At 44.1% G+C, this 17,788-nt stretch overlaps 1 protein-coding gene across 1 annotated transcript; it reads left to right on the plus strand.

Annotated features, from left to right (window-relative positions):
- The first annotated feature begins 342 nt into the window (after positions 1 to 342).
- Positions 343 to 15,893, plus strand: LOC310766137 (solute carrier family 2, facilitated glucose transporter member 5-like). The gene is made up of 13 exons (XM_083622133.1): positions 343 to 454; positions 1,243 to 1,345; positions 2,736 to 2,831; positions 3,347 to 3,498; positions 4,883 to 5,007; positions 5,313 to 5,465; positions 5,558 to 5,683; positions 8,727 to 8,914; positions 9,264 to 9,374; positions 9,961 to 10,062; positions 11,499 to 11,574; positions 11,684 to 11,811; positions 15,564 to 15,893. The coding sequence occupies exons 2-13, from the start codon at positions 1,256 to 1,258 to the stop codon at positions 15,729 to 15,731; spliced, it is 1,515 nt and encodes a 504-aa protein (XP_083478259.1). The 5' UTR covers positions 343 to 454; positions 1,243 to 1,255; the 3' UTR covers positions 15,732 to 15,893.
- The last annotated feature ends 1,895 nt before the right edge of the window (positions 15,894 to 17,788 follow it).

Below are 17,788 nucleotides of genomic sequence, written 5' to 3' on the forward strand. Positions count from 1 at the left end.
CAGTATACTATTAGTTCACCTGTCTTCCCAAGTTATGTGTAAGATTTTTTGGAGACACTGTTGATGGAATCTTTCAAGAAGTTGGAGATGGCGTTTTAAGTGGTCCATGTTTCACATGCATACAGTAACGTTGGTATTACAATAGCTTTATAAACAAGCATTTTGGTTTCCCAGTGAATGTCCTCAAACACTCTGCACTTCAATCAATAACGGCAGGAGGACTTCTTGATTCATAGCTCAGTCACCTTCCAGCTCTGCCACACCAGCAGCTAATCCACATTCCATCATTGCATTGTGTCACCTTCCAACTGTCAACAGCTTTTCCTGGAACCTTCTGATGCCCTTCCCTTGATTGTCTCCCAGAATTCTCTTTGAGGTTCTGAAATGCCTTATTTCTACAGAACAGTTGTGCTAGGTTCAGTTCCCCCCTACTTACAAGTTACAGAAAGCTATGGTAAGTCCGGGTGCTCTTGGCCTATTCGTCTTCCATCCTGTGGGATCTACCCTCTGCATGGTTGAAGGGATTTTTCCAGGCAGATCTCATTACTTCCCAGTTATCTGGTTGATCCTGTTGCCCGAATTAGGGCTGTGCACTGAATTCAGTCAAATCCCAAGATGAACTGGGTTGATTCAGAGGAGATGATTCAGGCTTCAGCCAGGTTGCATCAAGAGAGCCCCAGAATCACTCTGGGTCAGTTATTTATAGCCCAGCATTCAGGATATAGGTTCTAGAAGGGCAGTTTAAAAGTAATGTTTATTTGCATATTGTAAAGACACAGAAAAGGGTATCTATGTACTGAAAACACACCGGGATGCTTCACACAGTGCAGCTGATGGTAGATCACCCCAAAGGGGGAAATTCAGTTTGAGTAGGCCTTGCAGTGGTGGTCTTTGCCTGCCTTCCAATCTCCCCATTTGAATAGCTAACATGATGCCCTCATGCTTAGAAGATTTCATTCCACACTACTTTTAGGGAGACTTCAGGGATATCTGGAAATTGGATGATAAGGGAGAGCCTCATGGCAATAATTAACCCCTTTATCATGGCAGCAGCTCTTTAAAGGGGGGGAGTCAGCTGAGCAGAGGAGTGCATTCTGTCTTAGCTGGGAAGACCCTAGGGAGGCTGTAAGGTGGCCATCACAGAGACAAATAACTGCCTTGCCTCCATACCTTGCTTAGGGACTTCCTGCATGCATCTGATCAGCTGCCTTCTACCAACAACACTATCTTATTTCCCCCCAGGTGAGCCTTTTTTATGACTTCTACTCAGGAAACCATGGACAAAAAGGAGGCGCCAACTAGTAAAAAACCCAAGAAACGAGTGAGGCTGGAGGCTGCATTCAAGGTACTGGGTTTATAACACATTGAAAATCAAAGTTTCTGTGTAATTGTTTCCCGGGTTTCAGATACAGCATTACTTATAAGCTAATAGTACAGTTTGGTTCATAATATATTGGGTGGGGTCCAGAAATAATCATGGTGAAAGTAGTCCCACTGGACTCATTTCAACGGGTCTTCTTTAAGCATGACTAAGTCTGAATCCGATCACTGCAGATGGTGACAGCAATCACAAAATTAAAAGACGCCTGCTCCTTGGGAGAAAGGCGATGGCAAATCTAGACAGCATCTTAAAAAGTAGAGACATCACCTTACCAACAAAGGTCCGTATAGTAAAAGCTATGGTTTTCCCAGTAGTGATGTATGGAAGTGAGAACTGGACCATAAAGAAGGCTGATCGCCGAAGAATTGATGCTTTTGAATTCTGGTGCTGGAGAAGACTCTTGAGAGTCCCATGGACGGCAAGAAGATCAAACCTATCCATTCTGAAGGAAATCAGCCCTGAGTGCTCACTGGGAGGACAGATCGTGAAGCTGAGGCTCCAATACTTTGGCCACCTCATGAGAAGAGAAGACTCCCTGGAAAAGACCCTGATGCTGGGAAAGATGGAGGGCACAAGGAGAAGGGGATGACAGAGGACGAGATGGTTGGACAATGTTCTCGAAGCTACAAACATGAGTCTGACCAAACTGCGGGAGGCAGTGGAAGACAGGAGTGCCTGGCGTGCTCTGGTCCATGGGGTCACGAAAAGTCGGACACGACTAAACGACTAAACAACAAGTCTGAATCCAACCCATTATACTACAGTATTATTTTTCAAGTTTTTTAAAAAAGTTTTATTTACATTATTTAAGTGATTTTGCTAACATTTAATTTCCTTCACTAAATTGTTTTTCCAGGTCTGGTTTTAGGCAGATTTTAAATGGGTTTTCTGTTGTTGAGTTTGTTCTGGCTTTGATAGGGTTTTATATACTGAGTGGCATTTGTGTTGCTTATAGTCAATATTTGTTTATTCCTGTTTATTTATTTGTTTTTAATCTTGCATTTGGTGTTTTACTAATGTTGAAAACTGTTCAGGGAAATAAGTAAACCATCATAATCAGATTTCTCCTTCTTTAAATCCCTGGTATCTTCAGAACTCCAAGTGGCCTCTTAGTATCAAAGACCCCTTGGGATGATGATGATGATGATGATTTTGGATTGTTACATCTCCACAAAAGTTGTAATTGTCAAGGAATATCTGCATGTCCACCAAATGTACCTCCCTTGAGGACTGAATGCACCTCTGTCTTTATTCTATCTTTCTGCTTCTTGGTTGTAAATACACCTAATTAACAAGAAAGAAATGCAAGTATTTTGCCCTGTCTCATCACAGTATCTCCTACTTCTTCCTGTAGGACTTGTCAATGACACTTCTTTGGGTGTTGTTTGCTGCCTGCCTCCTGTCTGCAACCTATGGTTACAACATCTGGCTGATCTACTCCCCTTCTGTGGTACAAATGGCTTCTTTTATTTTGTGGGCTGTGTTCCCTAAGGGGTAATTTGTTGTGCCTCTGAAAGTGGAGGTAAGCCATAGCTATTGTGGCTAGCAGTCACTGACAGTCTAATTCTACATGAGTTTGTCCAAGTTAGTGACTGTCAGTGCCATCAACAGCGACCGTGCTGCTTGAAGGAGTGCTTTCTTTTGACTCTCCTGAATCTTCCAACATTTAGATCCATTGGATTTCCTCAATTTCTGGTGTTATAAGGGAGGGAGGGGGAGACAAAATAGCATAAACATTTGTAAATTTAGAGAAATCCACACTTAAAGGTGGTTGAATTTTCATGAGGACTTCAAAAACATCACAAACTGATATGGACCAGAAGAGGACTGAATTTAAGAAGGGACAAATGAGAAATTGAGAGAGATTGACAGACTCTCCTATCCCCGGTCACAACCGTTGAGATTCTGCTGTCATGTGATGTGTAGTGCTGTCCTAACATCAACTTTTCTGTGCTTCTCTCCTAGCTCATAAAAGACTTTTATAACGTAACCACTTTCCCCCCGAAGATGAACCCCAACATCAAGTTATTCTTGATGTCCTCCTCCATCGCTTTATATCCACTGGGAGGTACATTTGGGGCACTTCTGATTGGCGTCCTGGAGGATAGATGTGGCAGGTATAGACCGAATCATGACTGATGAACTGCATGCCCTAGGCTGGTGAGAAGTGAGGGGAAATGAGTTGCTTCTGACCTACATGCCCTGATCTGTCGCATTGCTCACCACCACAGATGCCAAATGGCCCATGAAGGGGGAGGAGGTCACAAGAAGAACATAAGACAGGCCCTGCTGGATCAGGCCAAAGGCCCATCTAGTTCCAGCATCTTGTCCTCACGATAGCCTACAGGTGCCCATGGAATGTCTGCAGATGCCTATGGAAAGCCCACAAGACAGCTACTAATAACTTAAGAAAGCTTTCCCTGAAGTGTTACCCAATTCTATAATGGAATACTACCTGTAGAACTCCTGAAATGTTTCTTATTGTTCTTAGATTCTTGAGGCAGTATCTTTTGTATTTTGTTTTATCGTCTGCGGCTTTGATAGCTTTTGGCCACAACGTGGTTATAAATCTGCAAGATGAATGGAAATAGAATCACAGAATTGTAGTGTTGGAAGGGATCACAAGGGCCATCTAGACCAACCCCCTGCATTTCAGGAATCTTTGGCCCAATGTGGAATTCAATCCCACGACCCTGTGATTAAGAGTCTCATTCTCTACTCACTTTTAAAAGCATGCTCTGGGTGCCTCCCCACACTTGTAACCACCATCAACTGGTCTGCGATCCCCATAGTGACTCAGATAGTTGAAGATATAGCCACCAGGGCTAAGTAAAGTTTCAAAGTTCTAGGCAGACAAGAAAGGAAGATAAGACAGAATCAGCACCTTGGAGAGGGACCAAGCAGTAAGCTTCAGGGCAGGCATAGGCAAACTCAGCCCTCCAGATGTTTTGGGACTACAACACCCATTATCCTTAGCTAACAGGACCAGTGGTCAGGGATGATGGGAGCTGTAGTTCCAAAACATCTGGAGGGCTGAGTTTGCCTATGCCTGCTTCAGGGGAAGTGAGGAAATACAGTTGCTGCAGACCTACATCTCTGCGGTAGCATCTAATAACTGGCCTTATGATATACCCTTTAGAAAGGTAGCTCAGAGGTAGAGCACAAGCTTCCATGTAAATGATCCCAAGCTCTGCACCCCTCGCGGGAACATAGCAGGGTTGCAAAAGCCAACTTACTAGACCTCATGGAAACATGTGAGCAATGTCTGCTGAAATCCTAGAAAGGGCTTGGATAATTTTAAAGTGCTTAAGAGTAGGGCAGTCAGTGCCTTGCAGGTCTCCACCCATAACTAGCAAAGGGCAGAACCAAGTATCCATAGAAAGCTGAAGGCCTTATTGCAATCCCATAGCTGCTCTCCTACTGCTGCTCTTTTGGTGGTATCATATCTTCACTAGCAACTCCCAACCCACACAAACTTTTCTGCTTTCCTTGTCTTTTCAGGAAAGGTACTTTGATTATTACTAATGTTTTGTCCATTCTCTCTGCTGTACTCATGGGTTGCACACATGAGGTAACTACATATGAATTCAAAATGGTTGCACGCTTGGTGACTGGAATATGCTCAGGTGAGTCAGGGTACTGGATTGAGTGATGTTGATGATGATGATGATGATGATTTTCATTAAACACATTCCCATAACTTATGCTGTTACCTGCCATGTCTCCGCATCATTTAACACAGTGATGTCTCATGCAGATCAGAAAAAACTGGTTGGCATTTTGCATACCTCCGAGGGGAACATTTTGTGGTGCTGACCAATTCCTGTTACTTCCCACTAGGGCCTCCTATACACCGTGGAGATATTCAGATGTTTATATACATCATGTCACAAGCAGATCATGATTATCCCTTGATTTATCATCTAACCAGGAATAATCTACAGTGCTGTTCCCATATACATTGGTGAGATATCGCCTGTAGAGCTGCGAGGATGCATAACCATGATGGCCAACTTCTTTTTTTCCATTGGTGTCTTGTTGGCTCAGACCCTCGCTCTTCGGGAAGTCCTGGGGAATGAAAGAGGTAATTTAGAGAAGAGCACCCTGTGCTGTATCAGAAGCACAATCCCCGTTCGTTTATTGTTCGCAATATCATCAGTTACCCTTCTTGCACAGGTTGGCCGATTCTGATGTGCTTTGCTGGGGTCATGCCAGTGTGTCAGGTCTTCCTACTGCCCTTCATTCCTGAAAGTCCTAGGTACTTATACATTCAGAAGAAGGATGAAGATGGTGCAAGAGAAGGTAAAATACTATCATTTGTACTGGGACCTTTAGGAGTGGACACCATGCAAAGCTCCTGTGATCATTCCCGGGCAACTCATATTTAGGATCCCATTAGGAATGGTGGATAGCTTTACAATACTTTGAGGTGTACTGGGACCACTGCTTACTGCTGAGTGCAGCTGCACCAGAGAGTTTGCTACTCAACAAGATCACTCCCCCTTTGCATCGGATGATACAAAGGAGGAGCAGATGAATGACACCTTGTTTAGGAATGAAGGAGTGATTAAGAAGGCCCAAAAAACCTTGAGAGACTATTTTGAGATAAATATGAATACCATGGTTGAAAAAAGAGTAATATGGGACGCAAGTAAAGCAGTAATGAGAGGGTTTTTGATACAACAGAATGCAATTAAAAGGAGTACCAGTACCAAAAGAGTGCTACAATTAATTCAAGAATTTGGTCAGGTTGCGGGTTTTAAGTTGAGTAAGCTGAAAACTAAGGCGCTAGAGAAAAATCTAACAGTGACTGAAAAAGAGAGGTTCCAGAAGGAGACAGGTTTAATATTGGTTAAGAAAGTGAAGTACCTGGGGGTTAATATGACTGCCAAGAATGTGAATTTATTCAAAGATAACTATGAAAAATGTTGGATGGAAGTGAAAAGGGATTTAGAAATATGGTCAAATCTGAAGCTATCATTGCTGGGCCGAATTGCTGCGATAAAGATGAATGTATTGCCAAGGATGTTGTACTTGTTTCAAACATTGCAAATTTTGGACAAGATGGACTGTTTCAAGAAGTGGCAGAGAGATATTTCTAGATTTGTCTGGCAGGGCAAGAAACCCCGAATAAAATTTAAGATTTTAACTGATGCTAAAGAAAGAGGTGGATTTGCCCTGCCAGACTTGAAGCTTTACTATGAATCAGCAGCTTTTTGCTGGCTGAGAGAATGGCTGCTTCTTGAGAACACGGACATTTTGGATTTGGAAGGTTTTAATAATGTTTTTGGGTGGCATGCATACCTGTGGTATGACAAGGTCAAAGCGCATAAATCGTTTAAAAACCATATTGTCAGGAAAGCACTGTTTAATGTGTGGATAAGATATAAAGATTTGCTTGAAAACAAAACCCCAAGGTGGTTGTCACCAATGGAAGCTAAGGCTTTGAAAAAACTCAATATGGAGGCAAATTGGCCGAAGTATTGGGAAATTTTGGAACAAGAAGGAGACAGATTAAAACTGCAGAGCTTTGATAAATTAAAAAACCAAGTACGAGACTGGCTTCACTATTATCAAATAAGGGAGATATATAATTTGGACAAAAAAATTGGAAACAGAATTGTTAGAACCTAAAACCAAGAACCTGTCAAGAATGTATAACTTGCTGTTGAAATGGAACACACAGGATGAAACTGTTAAATCTGTTATGATTAAATGGGCACAGGACTTTGGACATAACATTATGTTTGCTGACTGGGAACAGTTATGGACCACAGGTATGAAGTTTACGGCATGTAATGCCCTAAGAGAGAATATTATGAAAATGATGTACATGACTCCAGTCAAGCTTGCAAAAATTTATCACCTGCCCGATAATAAATGTTGGAAATGTAAAGAATGTGAAGGTACCTTTTTTCACCTCTGGTGGACGTGCCCAAAGATTAAGACCTTCTGGGAGATTATTTATAATGAAATCAAAAAGGTATTTAAATATACCTTCCAGAAGAAACCAGAGGCCTTTCTCTTGGGCATGGTCGGCCAGTTGGTGTTAAAGGAGGATAGAACTTTCTTTATGTATGCTACGACAGCAGCAAGAATACTTATCGCAAAGTACTGGAAAACACAAGATCTACCCACTCGGGAAGAATGGCAGATGAAGGTGATGGACTATATGGAACTGGCTGAGATGACTGGCAGAATCCGAGACCAAGGAGAAGAGTCGGTGGAAGAAGAGTGGAAGAAATTTAGAGTCTATTTACAGAAACATTGTAAAATTAAGGAATGCTAGAAAGAGGTTGGAATTAAATTATGTGGTTTTAGCAGGAAAGATAAAAGGATTAAGAGGAAGTGCTACAGGTGAAAATGTAAAGTTACAATATATTAAGATAAAATATTAAGATAAAAGTCAAAAGGGTAAGGATTTGCTGAAATAACTATTGAATTAGAATACAAAAAAGGGAGGTGAGAGGAGGTCAGGGAAATAAGTAAATGAAAGATAAGATTTGGAAAGACTGATTTGTTTCTAATTGTTTTCTATTTTTCTGTATTTTGTATTTTTTGTTCTTTTTTGTTTTGTTTTGTTTTTTGTTTTTTTGTTTTTGTAATTTTTTTTGAAACTTTAATAAATATCATTTGAAAAAAAAAAAAAATACAAAGGAGGAGCAATCCTGCTTAGCGCTTGGTCTCTGCTTTGCCCAGTGTGGTGATCCCACAGGGTCCCCCGACGTTTGACGGTCTATTGACCCTGTGCCACCACTGTAATTGCTTTCTTCGCTGCCACCAACCCGTTTCTCACAGGTACACACGGAGTCCAGACAGTTGTTAACATTAACAAATAATCAAGTTTATTTTATAGGCATAAACAAGCTTATGGTTTCAGTTAATTTTTCTTGGCAGTTTCTTAATCTTAGTTCCTTAACTGTCCTATTAGTTCCTAACAACTTCAAACTGATTATCCCAACTATCTATCTATCTGACTCCACATAACAGTCCTAACAGTTCCTGTCACTCTCTCACCACACCACTCGACCAACCCACAAACTTATATCCTCCCTCTTCCTTCTCCAACTCCCAACCCTCAACTGACTTTCACACAACACCCACTCTAACGCCCCCTATCAGTTTCCACTGGCCAATCACATCACACTCATTTTAACCCTTTCCTTATGACCCACCTAGGAGGCAAACGCCACACCCAGCATATCAATGGCTCTCAACAACCAGCTGGCTGTTGGGCGCTTCGTGAGCTGCACTGCCTTTAATTAGGTGTTTAAAAAACTTCATTTCCACTGACCCCTTTGCTTATTTTGGAAGTCACCTCCTTTCTGCCTCTACTCCCACCTAGCCTTGCAGATGTTGAGAGGACGGGAAGACGTGGAGGACGAGATGGATGAGCTCCGCGAGGAGTTCTTTGCTGCGAAGGCAGAAAAGCCCTTGAACACGCCCAAATTGCTCTGGAAGAGAAGCCTGCGATGGCAAGTCATCACTGTAATTACCTTGATGGCTTCCCAGCATCTCACTGGAGTCATTGCGGTAAGAGAGATGCAGGCCAAGGTGTTCTGAGGTTGAGTCAGGTGAAACAAAGACTTGTTTTGAACACAAAGTTCACAGGCGATGACACCAGTCATTCATGCTGTGTATCTAGGGAGATGGTCATATTCTCTGCACTCGGTTGATATTCTGTTCTCCAGGTCTGCAACTATCAAGCACCCCAGCACTTTTAATAATTAAATCATTACAGTTTTAATTGATTGTACTTCTTTTAACATTTGATGTTCTCAGCCATGGACTCCATTGGGAGGGAGGGTGGGACAGAAATGTAATAAACAAATAAACAAATTACTTTGAGCTAAAACCTCTGATTGTTCTGGTCTAATTTCAGGCTTACTATTATTCAGAGAGAACCTACACGTATACACATATGGGAAAAGACAATGTCCGCTTCATGAGTATAGCTACCACTGTGAGTTTCTGCCTGGCAAACATATTTTCGGTAAGCATCTCCCGACTCCTCTCTCTCTCATCTTAGCTCATTCGGTAGAGCATGAGACTCTAAAATCTCAGGGTTGTGGGTTTAAGCCACACAAGGATTCTTGCATTGCAGAGGGTCAGACTAGATGATCCCTGTGGTCCCTCCCAACTGTACAATTATTGGATTCTAAGGTTTCATCACCATACATTGAACGCACATGGCTTCTCCCCAAGGAACCATTGGTGCTGCAGATTATCCTTCTTGGAGCTGCAGTTCCTGGTACCCATAGGCACCAGCTCCTTAGGGAGTCTTTGTCTTCAGCCCCCTCAATATTGTTGATCAGGGGGCTCAGCACCCCCCCCCAATACTGAGGGGGTGGAGGAGGCCAAGCGCTGAGTGGACTGTGGTAAAGCATCAGTAGCAGGCTCTTCTGGAGTGAAAGAGAGGAGCAGCCGTGGCCACTGAGGGGACAGTGAGCAAACATTGATTTATGAACCTTGGCCAAGCAAGTGTTTGAACCAGGCCAGAATCCCACATGCTACTTATTACACCTTCCTGGCTCATGATGGCCTCTTACCTGCTTCTTTGCCTCTCTCTCTCTCTCTAGATGTTTTTAGTTGATTCTGTGGGGCGGAAGATTCTGCTTCTCTCTGGCTTTGGGATCTGTGGCATCCTCTGTGTTCTGTTAGCAATTACTGTGGAATTGCAGGTGGGTAATTCAAAAAGTTTGGGCATCTGTATAGCCATTTGAACCTGGGCACCCTCCCCTATACTATGCATAGAGTAACTGGTAGCCATCGATAGCCCTCTCCTCCATGAACTAGTCTAATCCCCTTTTAAAGCCATCCAAGCTTGTGGCCATCACTGTGGGGAGTGAGTACCATAGTTCAACTGTGTGTTGCAAGAAGGACTTCCTTTTATCCATCCTGAACTTCCAATATTCAGCTTCATTGGATGTCCAATGCAGACTCTGAAATTTAAAATCCAGTAGGTTTGTGTGTGAAAGCTTCAAGACGTGAGTGATAAGGAATTGCAGATTTTTCCTGGAAAAGTCACTCTAATAATAATAATAATAATAATAATAATAATAATAATAATAATAGTAATAGTAATGATATATTTATACCCCGGCCATCTGGATGAGTTTCCCCAGCCACTCTGGGCGGCTTCCAATCAAATGTTAAAAACAATACAGCATTAAATATTAAAAACTTCCATAAACAGGGCTGCCTTCAGATGTCTTTTAAAGATAAGATAGCTACTTATTTCCTTCACACCTGAAGGGAGGGTGTTCCACAGGGCAGGCGCCACCACCGAGAAGGCCTTGTTCCCTGTAACCTCACTTCTCACAATGAGGGAACCTCCAGAAGGCCCTCAGCACTGGATCTCAGTGTCCGGGCTGAACGATGGGGGTGGAGACGCTCCTTCAGGTATACAGGACCGAGGCCGTTTAGGGCTTTAAAGGTCAACAACAACACTTTGAATTGTGCTCGGAAACGTACTGGGAGCCAATGCAGGTCTCTCAGGACCGGTGTTATGTGGTCCTGGCAGCCACTCCCAGTCACCAGTCTAGCTGCCGCATTCTGGATTAATTGCAGTTTCTGGGTCACCTTCAAAGGTAGCCCCACGTAGAGTGCATTGCAGTAGTCCAAGCGGGAGATAACTAGAGCATGCACCACTCTGGCGAGACAGTCTGCGGGCAGGTAGGGTCTTAGCCTGCATACCAGGTGGAGCTGGTAGACAGCCACCCTGGACACGGAATTAACCTGCGCCTCCATGGACAGCTGTGAGTCCAAAATGACTCCCAGGATCATGCATTTTGATTTCCCCCATTACGAGGGATCTCACAGGGGATTCACTCTTGATTTTCTGTGGCACCTGTTGCATTCCGTGGGCCAGCAATGCTGTGGGAAAAGACATGGCAATTGTAAAGAAGGGACATCCTTGAAGATCAAGGGGGTAATCAGTGTGGTAGACCCCAAACTCCCATCATCCTCAATCAGCATGGTGAAATGGACAGGGATGACCAGAGTTGTGCCTCAGCAATTTGTGGAGGGCACCATGTCGGCAACCCCTACTCTATGTAAATGGTAGTTAGCAACTTTAGTAATACATAACTGACATATACCCAACTTTCCCTAACAGGACACCATAAGTGAGATGGCGTATTTCAGCACAGTTTTTATTCTCCTATTTCTCCTTGCACAGTGCATTGGCCCAAGTAAGTACTAAGCTCCATGGAGGATGTAAAGGATATGAATAGGAAAGATAAATTACTGAGTCAGTGAAAACGTTGCATTCAATGTTCTGAATCCTTTCTCTCTACCAAGATTCAACTCCGTGTCTAATTGTATTGGAGCTGTTCCTTCAGACATCGCGGGCCTCAGGCTTTGTGATTGCAGGCTTTGTGCACTGGTTCATGAACTTTGTATCAGGAGTGCTTTTTTATCACACAGAGGTGAGTGATTTTGATGGTCAGTTTTGACGGGGAGTTCATGGTTTTCTTTAGGGCTGTGCAGCAGATTTGGCTGAGGCCTGAAACAAATCGGGCCTATTTGGAGGGACTCAGTTTTTGGATGAGTCAGGTTCAGACAGCCACATTTGACTGCAGGTCACGTTGCATGGCCCAGAACAATCCATGGCTGTTGGGGGTGGGGAATTAGGCATGAAGGAGAGGCAGGCAGGGTGGGGGAAAACTGCATGACTGCTGGATGCTTCCTCCTCCCCACATGACCCCTTCCGCTCAACAGCTGGGTGTGGGTGATACTGTGCAAGCAGCTTTCCTTTAGGACCTGGGTGTCAGGAGTGAGCCAGCAATAAATCACACTGTGCATGTTGGAGTTAACTCATTATTACCAGGTACACTACAGACTTGGTTGAATGTCAGGCCTAATGAGCAGAAGAGTTCATTCCCTGTGGTCTTACTCCATGAAAAGAAGAAGAAGAAGAAGAAGAAGAAGAAGAAGAAGAAGAAGAAGAAGAAGAAGAAGAAGAAGAAGAACAAGTTGATTAAAATACAATTTAAAAAACAAGATTAAAATACAACATTAAAACATTAGGATGCAGCCTCTTCACAGGAGGTGAAAGGAAAAAGAAAGAGGGGAAGGGAATCAAACTGATTCTAAGCCAGAGGCCAGGTGGAACAACTCTGTCTTACAGGCCCTGCGGAAAGAAATCAGATCCTGCCAGGCCCTGGTCTCATGAGACAGAGCGTTCCACCAGGCCGGAGCCAGTGTTGAGAAGGCCCTGGCTCTGGTTGAGGCTAATCTAACTTCCTTAGGGCCCGGGACCTCTAGGGTGTTGCTATTTATGTACCTTAAGGTCCTCCGTGGGGCATACCAGGAGAGGCGGTCCCGTGGGTACGAGGGTTCTAGGCCATGAAGGGCTTTAAAGGTCAAAACCGGCACCTTAAATCTGACCCTGTACTCCACCGGGAGCCAGTGCAGCTGGAAAAGCACTGGGTGAATATGCTCCCATGGCAGAGACCCTGTGAGGAGCCTCAATGCAGCATTCTGCACCCACTGGAGTTTCTGGGACAGCTTCAAGGGCAGCCCTGTGTAGAGCGAATTACAGTAGTCAAGCCTGGAGGTGACCGTCACATGGATCACTGTGGCCAGGTCGGGGTGGGAAAGGTAAGGGACCAACTGTTGTCAAAAATCAGTTGTCGAGGCTGAAAGTCCCCTCTTCCCCACAACAGTCTTAAGTCCCTTCCTCTCTAGGGCTTTTTCCAAGCAATCTGAGACTGTGCCTGTATGCAGCCAATCTCTCCTCTGCCCTTTTCATGCCACTTCTGGTTCAGGGAGAAAAGGAGGGAGGGGAGCTTGTCACAGCAGAAGGAAGAGACACTTGTGACTCCTCACCAGCCGAACTCATCTTGGCCTCTTGACCTCCCTCCTCCTCTGCTTCAGCTTCTGCCTTTGATTCTGGATTTCACTCTGCCACAGACTCTCCCAGCTCACCAAGTCCTGCTACCCCTTCAGCTTCTGGCATCTCCTCTTCCCAGCCTTCTCCCTGTGACCACTCATCGTCATCCCACCACCGTTTCCTGGGCTCTGAGCTTTCCTTGGTGCTTCCTCAGCTTGTTCCTCCCACCATTCCTCTGTGCCCAACCAGTCCATGACACCGGGGATGGGGTGGCACCCTTGTCTCGGTAGGGAGAGGGGAAGGAGACACAAGGTTCCTTCCCGCACCCAACTCCTGACTTCGAGTTTAGAAAGGCTTTTAAAACCCTAATTAAACATTAGCCCTGGCCACAAACGTATTCAGGAACAGATTGGCGTGAGAATTTGGTCCCCAGGTTGACCCTGGATTGGAACCATAAAACAGATGGCCAGTGGTTTGCACTGGTAAATTAATCCTAGCCACATGTAGCACCATTACCTCCCCCTCTAATTAAATCCACCCAAATATAAAGTAATATGGTTGCCCCCCCCCCATTTGCTTGCCCCTAGAAGCTTTAAGCTGTGAAGCAGTTTATAAATTACTGGTTTGCTTTCTTTAAAAAGTTATTTGATGCCATATAAAGCATCATAGCTAGCAAGTCAGTGTGCAACCAGATTCCTTCATCTGCCCCAACTGCATCAAAACATGCCTCTCCCATATTGGTCTCTATAGCCACAGCAGGCACTGTAACTGTCCAGCGGTTTGGCTTCACTCACCTACCCACCCCAAGGCACATCTGAGACAGACGGATGCCAACTATTGCATCGTGGACTGGGGCTCAGAGCTACTGTGTAGATGCCCATGTTTTGGTGCCTTCTGCAGTAGTGATGTACGGAAGTGAGAGCTGGACCATAAAGAAGGCTAATCGCGAAAGAATTGATGCTTTTGAATTATGGTGCTGGAGGAGGCTCTTGAGAGTCCCATGGACTGCAACAAGATCAAACCTATCCATTCTGAAGGAAATCAGCCCTGAGTGCTCACTGGAAGGACAGATCCTGAAGCTGAGGCTCCAATACCTTGGCCACCGCATGAGAAGAGAAGACTCCCTGGAAAAGACCCTGATGTTGGGAAAGATTGAGGGCACAAGGAGAAGGGGACAACAGAGGACAAGATGGCTGGACAGTGTTCTCGAAGTTACCAGCATGAGTTTGACCAAACAGCGGGAGGCAGTGGAAGACAGGAGTGCCTGGGGTGCTCTGGTCCATGGGGTCACGAAGAGTCGGACACGACTAAACAACTAATCAACAACATGTCCCACTTTGCCTATCTAGCCTATCTAGTCTCAAAGCGGCTAACATTTTCCTTTCCCTTCCTCCCCCACAACAAACACTCTGTGAGGTGAGTGGGGCTGAGAGACTTCAAAGAAGTGTGACTGGCCCAAGGTCACCCAGCAGCTGCATGTGGAGGAGCAGAGAGGCGAACCCGGTTCCCCAGATTACGAGACTACCGCTCTTAACCACTACACCACACTGGCTCTCACTATCCTCCAGGCTCAGCCTATGTGGTATTAATATGTCTAGTATGTCCCATTTTTTTATTATTATTCTGGTGCTGGAGGAGACTCTTGAGAGTCCCATGGACTGCAAGAAGATCAAACTTATCCATTTTTAAGGAAATCAGCCCTGAGTGCTCACTGGAAGGACAGACCATGAAGCTGAGGCTCCAATGCTTTGCCCACCTCAGGAGAAGAGAAGACTACCTGGAAAAGACCCTGATGTTGGGAAAGATGGAGGGCACAAGGAGAAGGGGACGACAGAGGACGAGATGGTTAGACAGTGTTCTCGAAGCTACCAGCATGAGTTTGACCAAACAGCGGGAGGCAGTGGAAGACAGGAGTGCATGGCGTGCTCTGGTCCATGGGGTCACAAAGAGTCGGACATGACTAAATGACTAAACAACAACACAGTCATGGAAGGGTATAGTAATACCTAAATTCAGGCCGTGTGATTGGTGGGCCATGTCTAACCTCTGGATTGCTTCTTTGACATGTCAGTACCAGCATATTGTACTTCTCCAGACTCCATATCAAAACCTGACATCCATAAACTGACTGGGTTGAAGAATTCACACTGATTCTGTAGCCTAACCTAAAGCTTCCCCAGACTGACCGTCATTCCCCTCTTCCAGAGTGTGAATGAGGATCTAAACACAGAAACACATACACCATGAGAATGATAGATAAGTAAATAAGCTTCCATGATATGCTCATCTCTCTCTCTCTCTCTCCCTCTCCCCACCCAACCTCCCCCATTTCCTTACCAACTCTAGAAGTCGATTGGATCCTACTGCTTTCTGCTTTACTTCCCTATCTGCCTAGCCACCTTTTTGTTCATCTTGAAGTTTCTCCCAGAAACCAAGAAGAGGACCTTTGTGGATATCAAGAGAATCATGTTGCTGCGGTCAGTCAAGAAGGTCTCAGCCACGGTGGTTGATTAGAAACTCAAGAATCACCCTATGCAGTTATTTAGTTGGGATTTTTTTTGTTTTTGTTTTTGAATTTCCAAACAAACGATTCTAAGAAAGCTCTTATTGATATCCTCCAATTGCCTTAGTTCAGCTAATGTAGTAATAATATAAGATTCCCTGCTGATCTAAAAACAGTCTTCTTCTTTTTTACGTTCAGTCTTACCTGTGAAAACAGGGACAAGCTGAGCAAGCAGCTTACCTACATCTTATTAGCTGCCATCTTTTCAATGTTTTGGCTGAGTCAAAATATATGGAGATCGGGGATGGGCAGTAGCTCAGTGGGTTTACAAGAAAGAGGTCCTAGGTTGAACCCTGAGAACTTCCAGGTGGAGCTAGGAAGGATTTTAACCTGAAGACCTGGAGAAGTGCAGCCAGTCCTTGCAGACAGTATTGGACATACCAGTTGTCCAGCTTCAGCATAAAACAGCTTCCTCTGTTCATTGATTGTTATCTCAATGGCTTTGTTTGAGCTGCTTGTGTACAGAAATGGATATATTGGGGGGGGGACGTGCTTGCAAAAATGTGCTCTCAGGCAAAATTGCATACATGATGTGCATTTTAGGAGAAATGCATGCTAAATTGCTGGGAAATTTTCATTAGGCAAAGGGAATGTGGTGAAGTGAACCTAAGACTGGAATAATGAAATATATGTATAAACTGAAATTCATCATCCCTAGGGACACTTCTACATTTCATTTTCTGAGTTTCATATTTAAATATATAACAAATCAGTTTGTCAGAGAAGTGTTTACCCACCTCTGCTTTCTGTGACTGGTAAATGGCTCTGTTTTGTCCCCGCTTTTTGTCTTTTCGAGATGCCTTTGTTTGTTTGTTTGTTTAATACCCTGCCTTTCTCCCTGTTCAGCACCCAAAGGGGTACATAGCATGAATGTAAACAGCTAAAACCACACACTATTAGAAACAACACGGAAAACACTGAAAATCTTTTAAGCACACAAGTCAATGTACAACACTCATCCTCAGAAAATCCAGCCGTAACAGTAACTGGGCACCCAAAGGCCTGTCTCAACAACAACAGCAACAAGTGTTTGTCTACCGGTGAAAGGAAAGCAATGGGTGGGGGGCAGGCCCTAGTTTCCCATGGAAGGGAGTCAGCTCCACAATCTGAGAGCAGCTACCGAGGAGGCCTTATCTGCTGTTAACATATCACCAGCATGGTTTGCCTGTAATGTCTCTTTTAATGGTTCAGTTATATCCCTGGGATTTTTAGAAACTAAATTTCTAAGACACATCTTGTCTCTTAATGCATAATGTATGTAGAATGCACACACACAAATACTAAACTGTCATTTCACAGGCTTACGATATATGTTTTGGACCGATGATAATAGATCATTGGACAACTGTTGTTCCCACCCCAACTCCAAATCTTTTCAGCCTAAAGAATAAATGCTACATTGGGCTTTAAAAGAGGATGCCATACAGAATACAATAATCTTCAGCAATATGTAATGAGAATGTTGCCCCACATTGATCCTTGGGATGAGAAAAAATGGTTGTCACAGTATTTCTCGGTGCAAACCTTTGAGTGGTGTTGAACATGAATGAACCCTGTAGATCCATCCAATGAGAAAATGAGCAACACAGTCTATTGGCAAATCTAGAAACCAATCACACATATATGACAACTTACACACTTTGTGCCAATCCTGGGAAACTTCATGGGAAAGAAAAGGTTTTAGTTGCAATGCGCAACACGGATGTGAGGCTGTTTTGAAAACTACTCAGAAACTCATGGGTGGTGGGGAAGTGTTGGAGAACAGGCCTGTGTGTGCCATGTTGAGTACCTTGGGACCACCTAAGCTAGCCTGCTGCCCTTGGGTACAGTGGAAGATTCTGACCTATGGCTAGGGTTGAAGTAAAATTCCACTGCCAATCTATTTATACATGGGCCCGAGGTACATCTTGTCCTTCACCTACCCCAGTATTTATTGGGGATCTATGTCCCATCCCTCTTTGATTCATATGCAATCACCCCCAAACAGGTAGCATCTACCATTGCAGCA

The sequence above is a fragment of the Podarcis filfolensis genome (genome assembly GCF_964270895.1).
Source record: "Podarcis filfolensis genome assembly, chromosome: 7".
In the NCBI taxonomy this organism is placed as follows: domain Eukaryota; kingdom Metazoa; phylum Chordata; class Lepidosauria; order Squamata; family Lacertidae; genus Podarcis; species Podarcis filfolensis.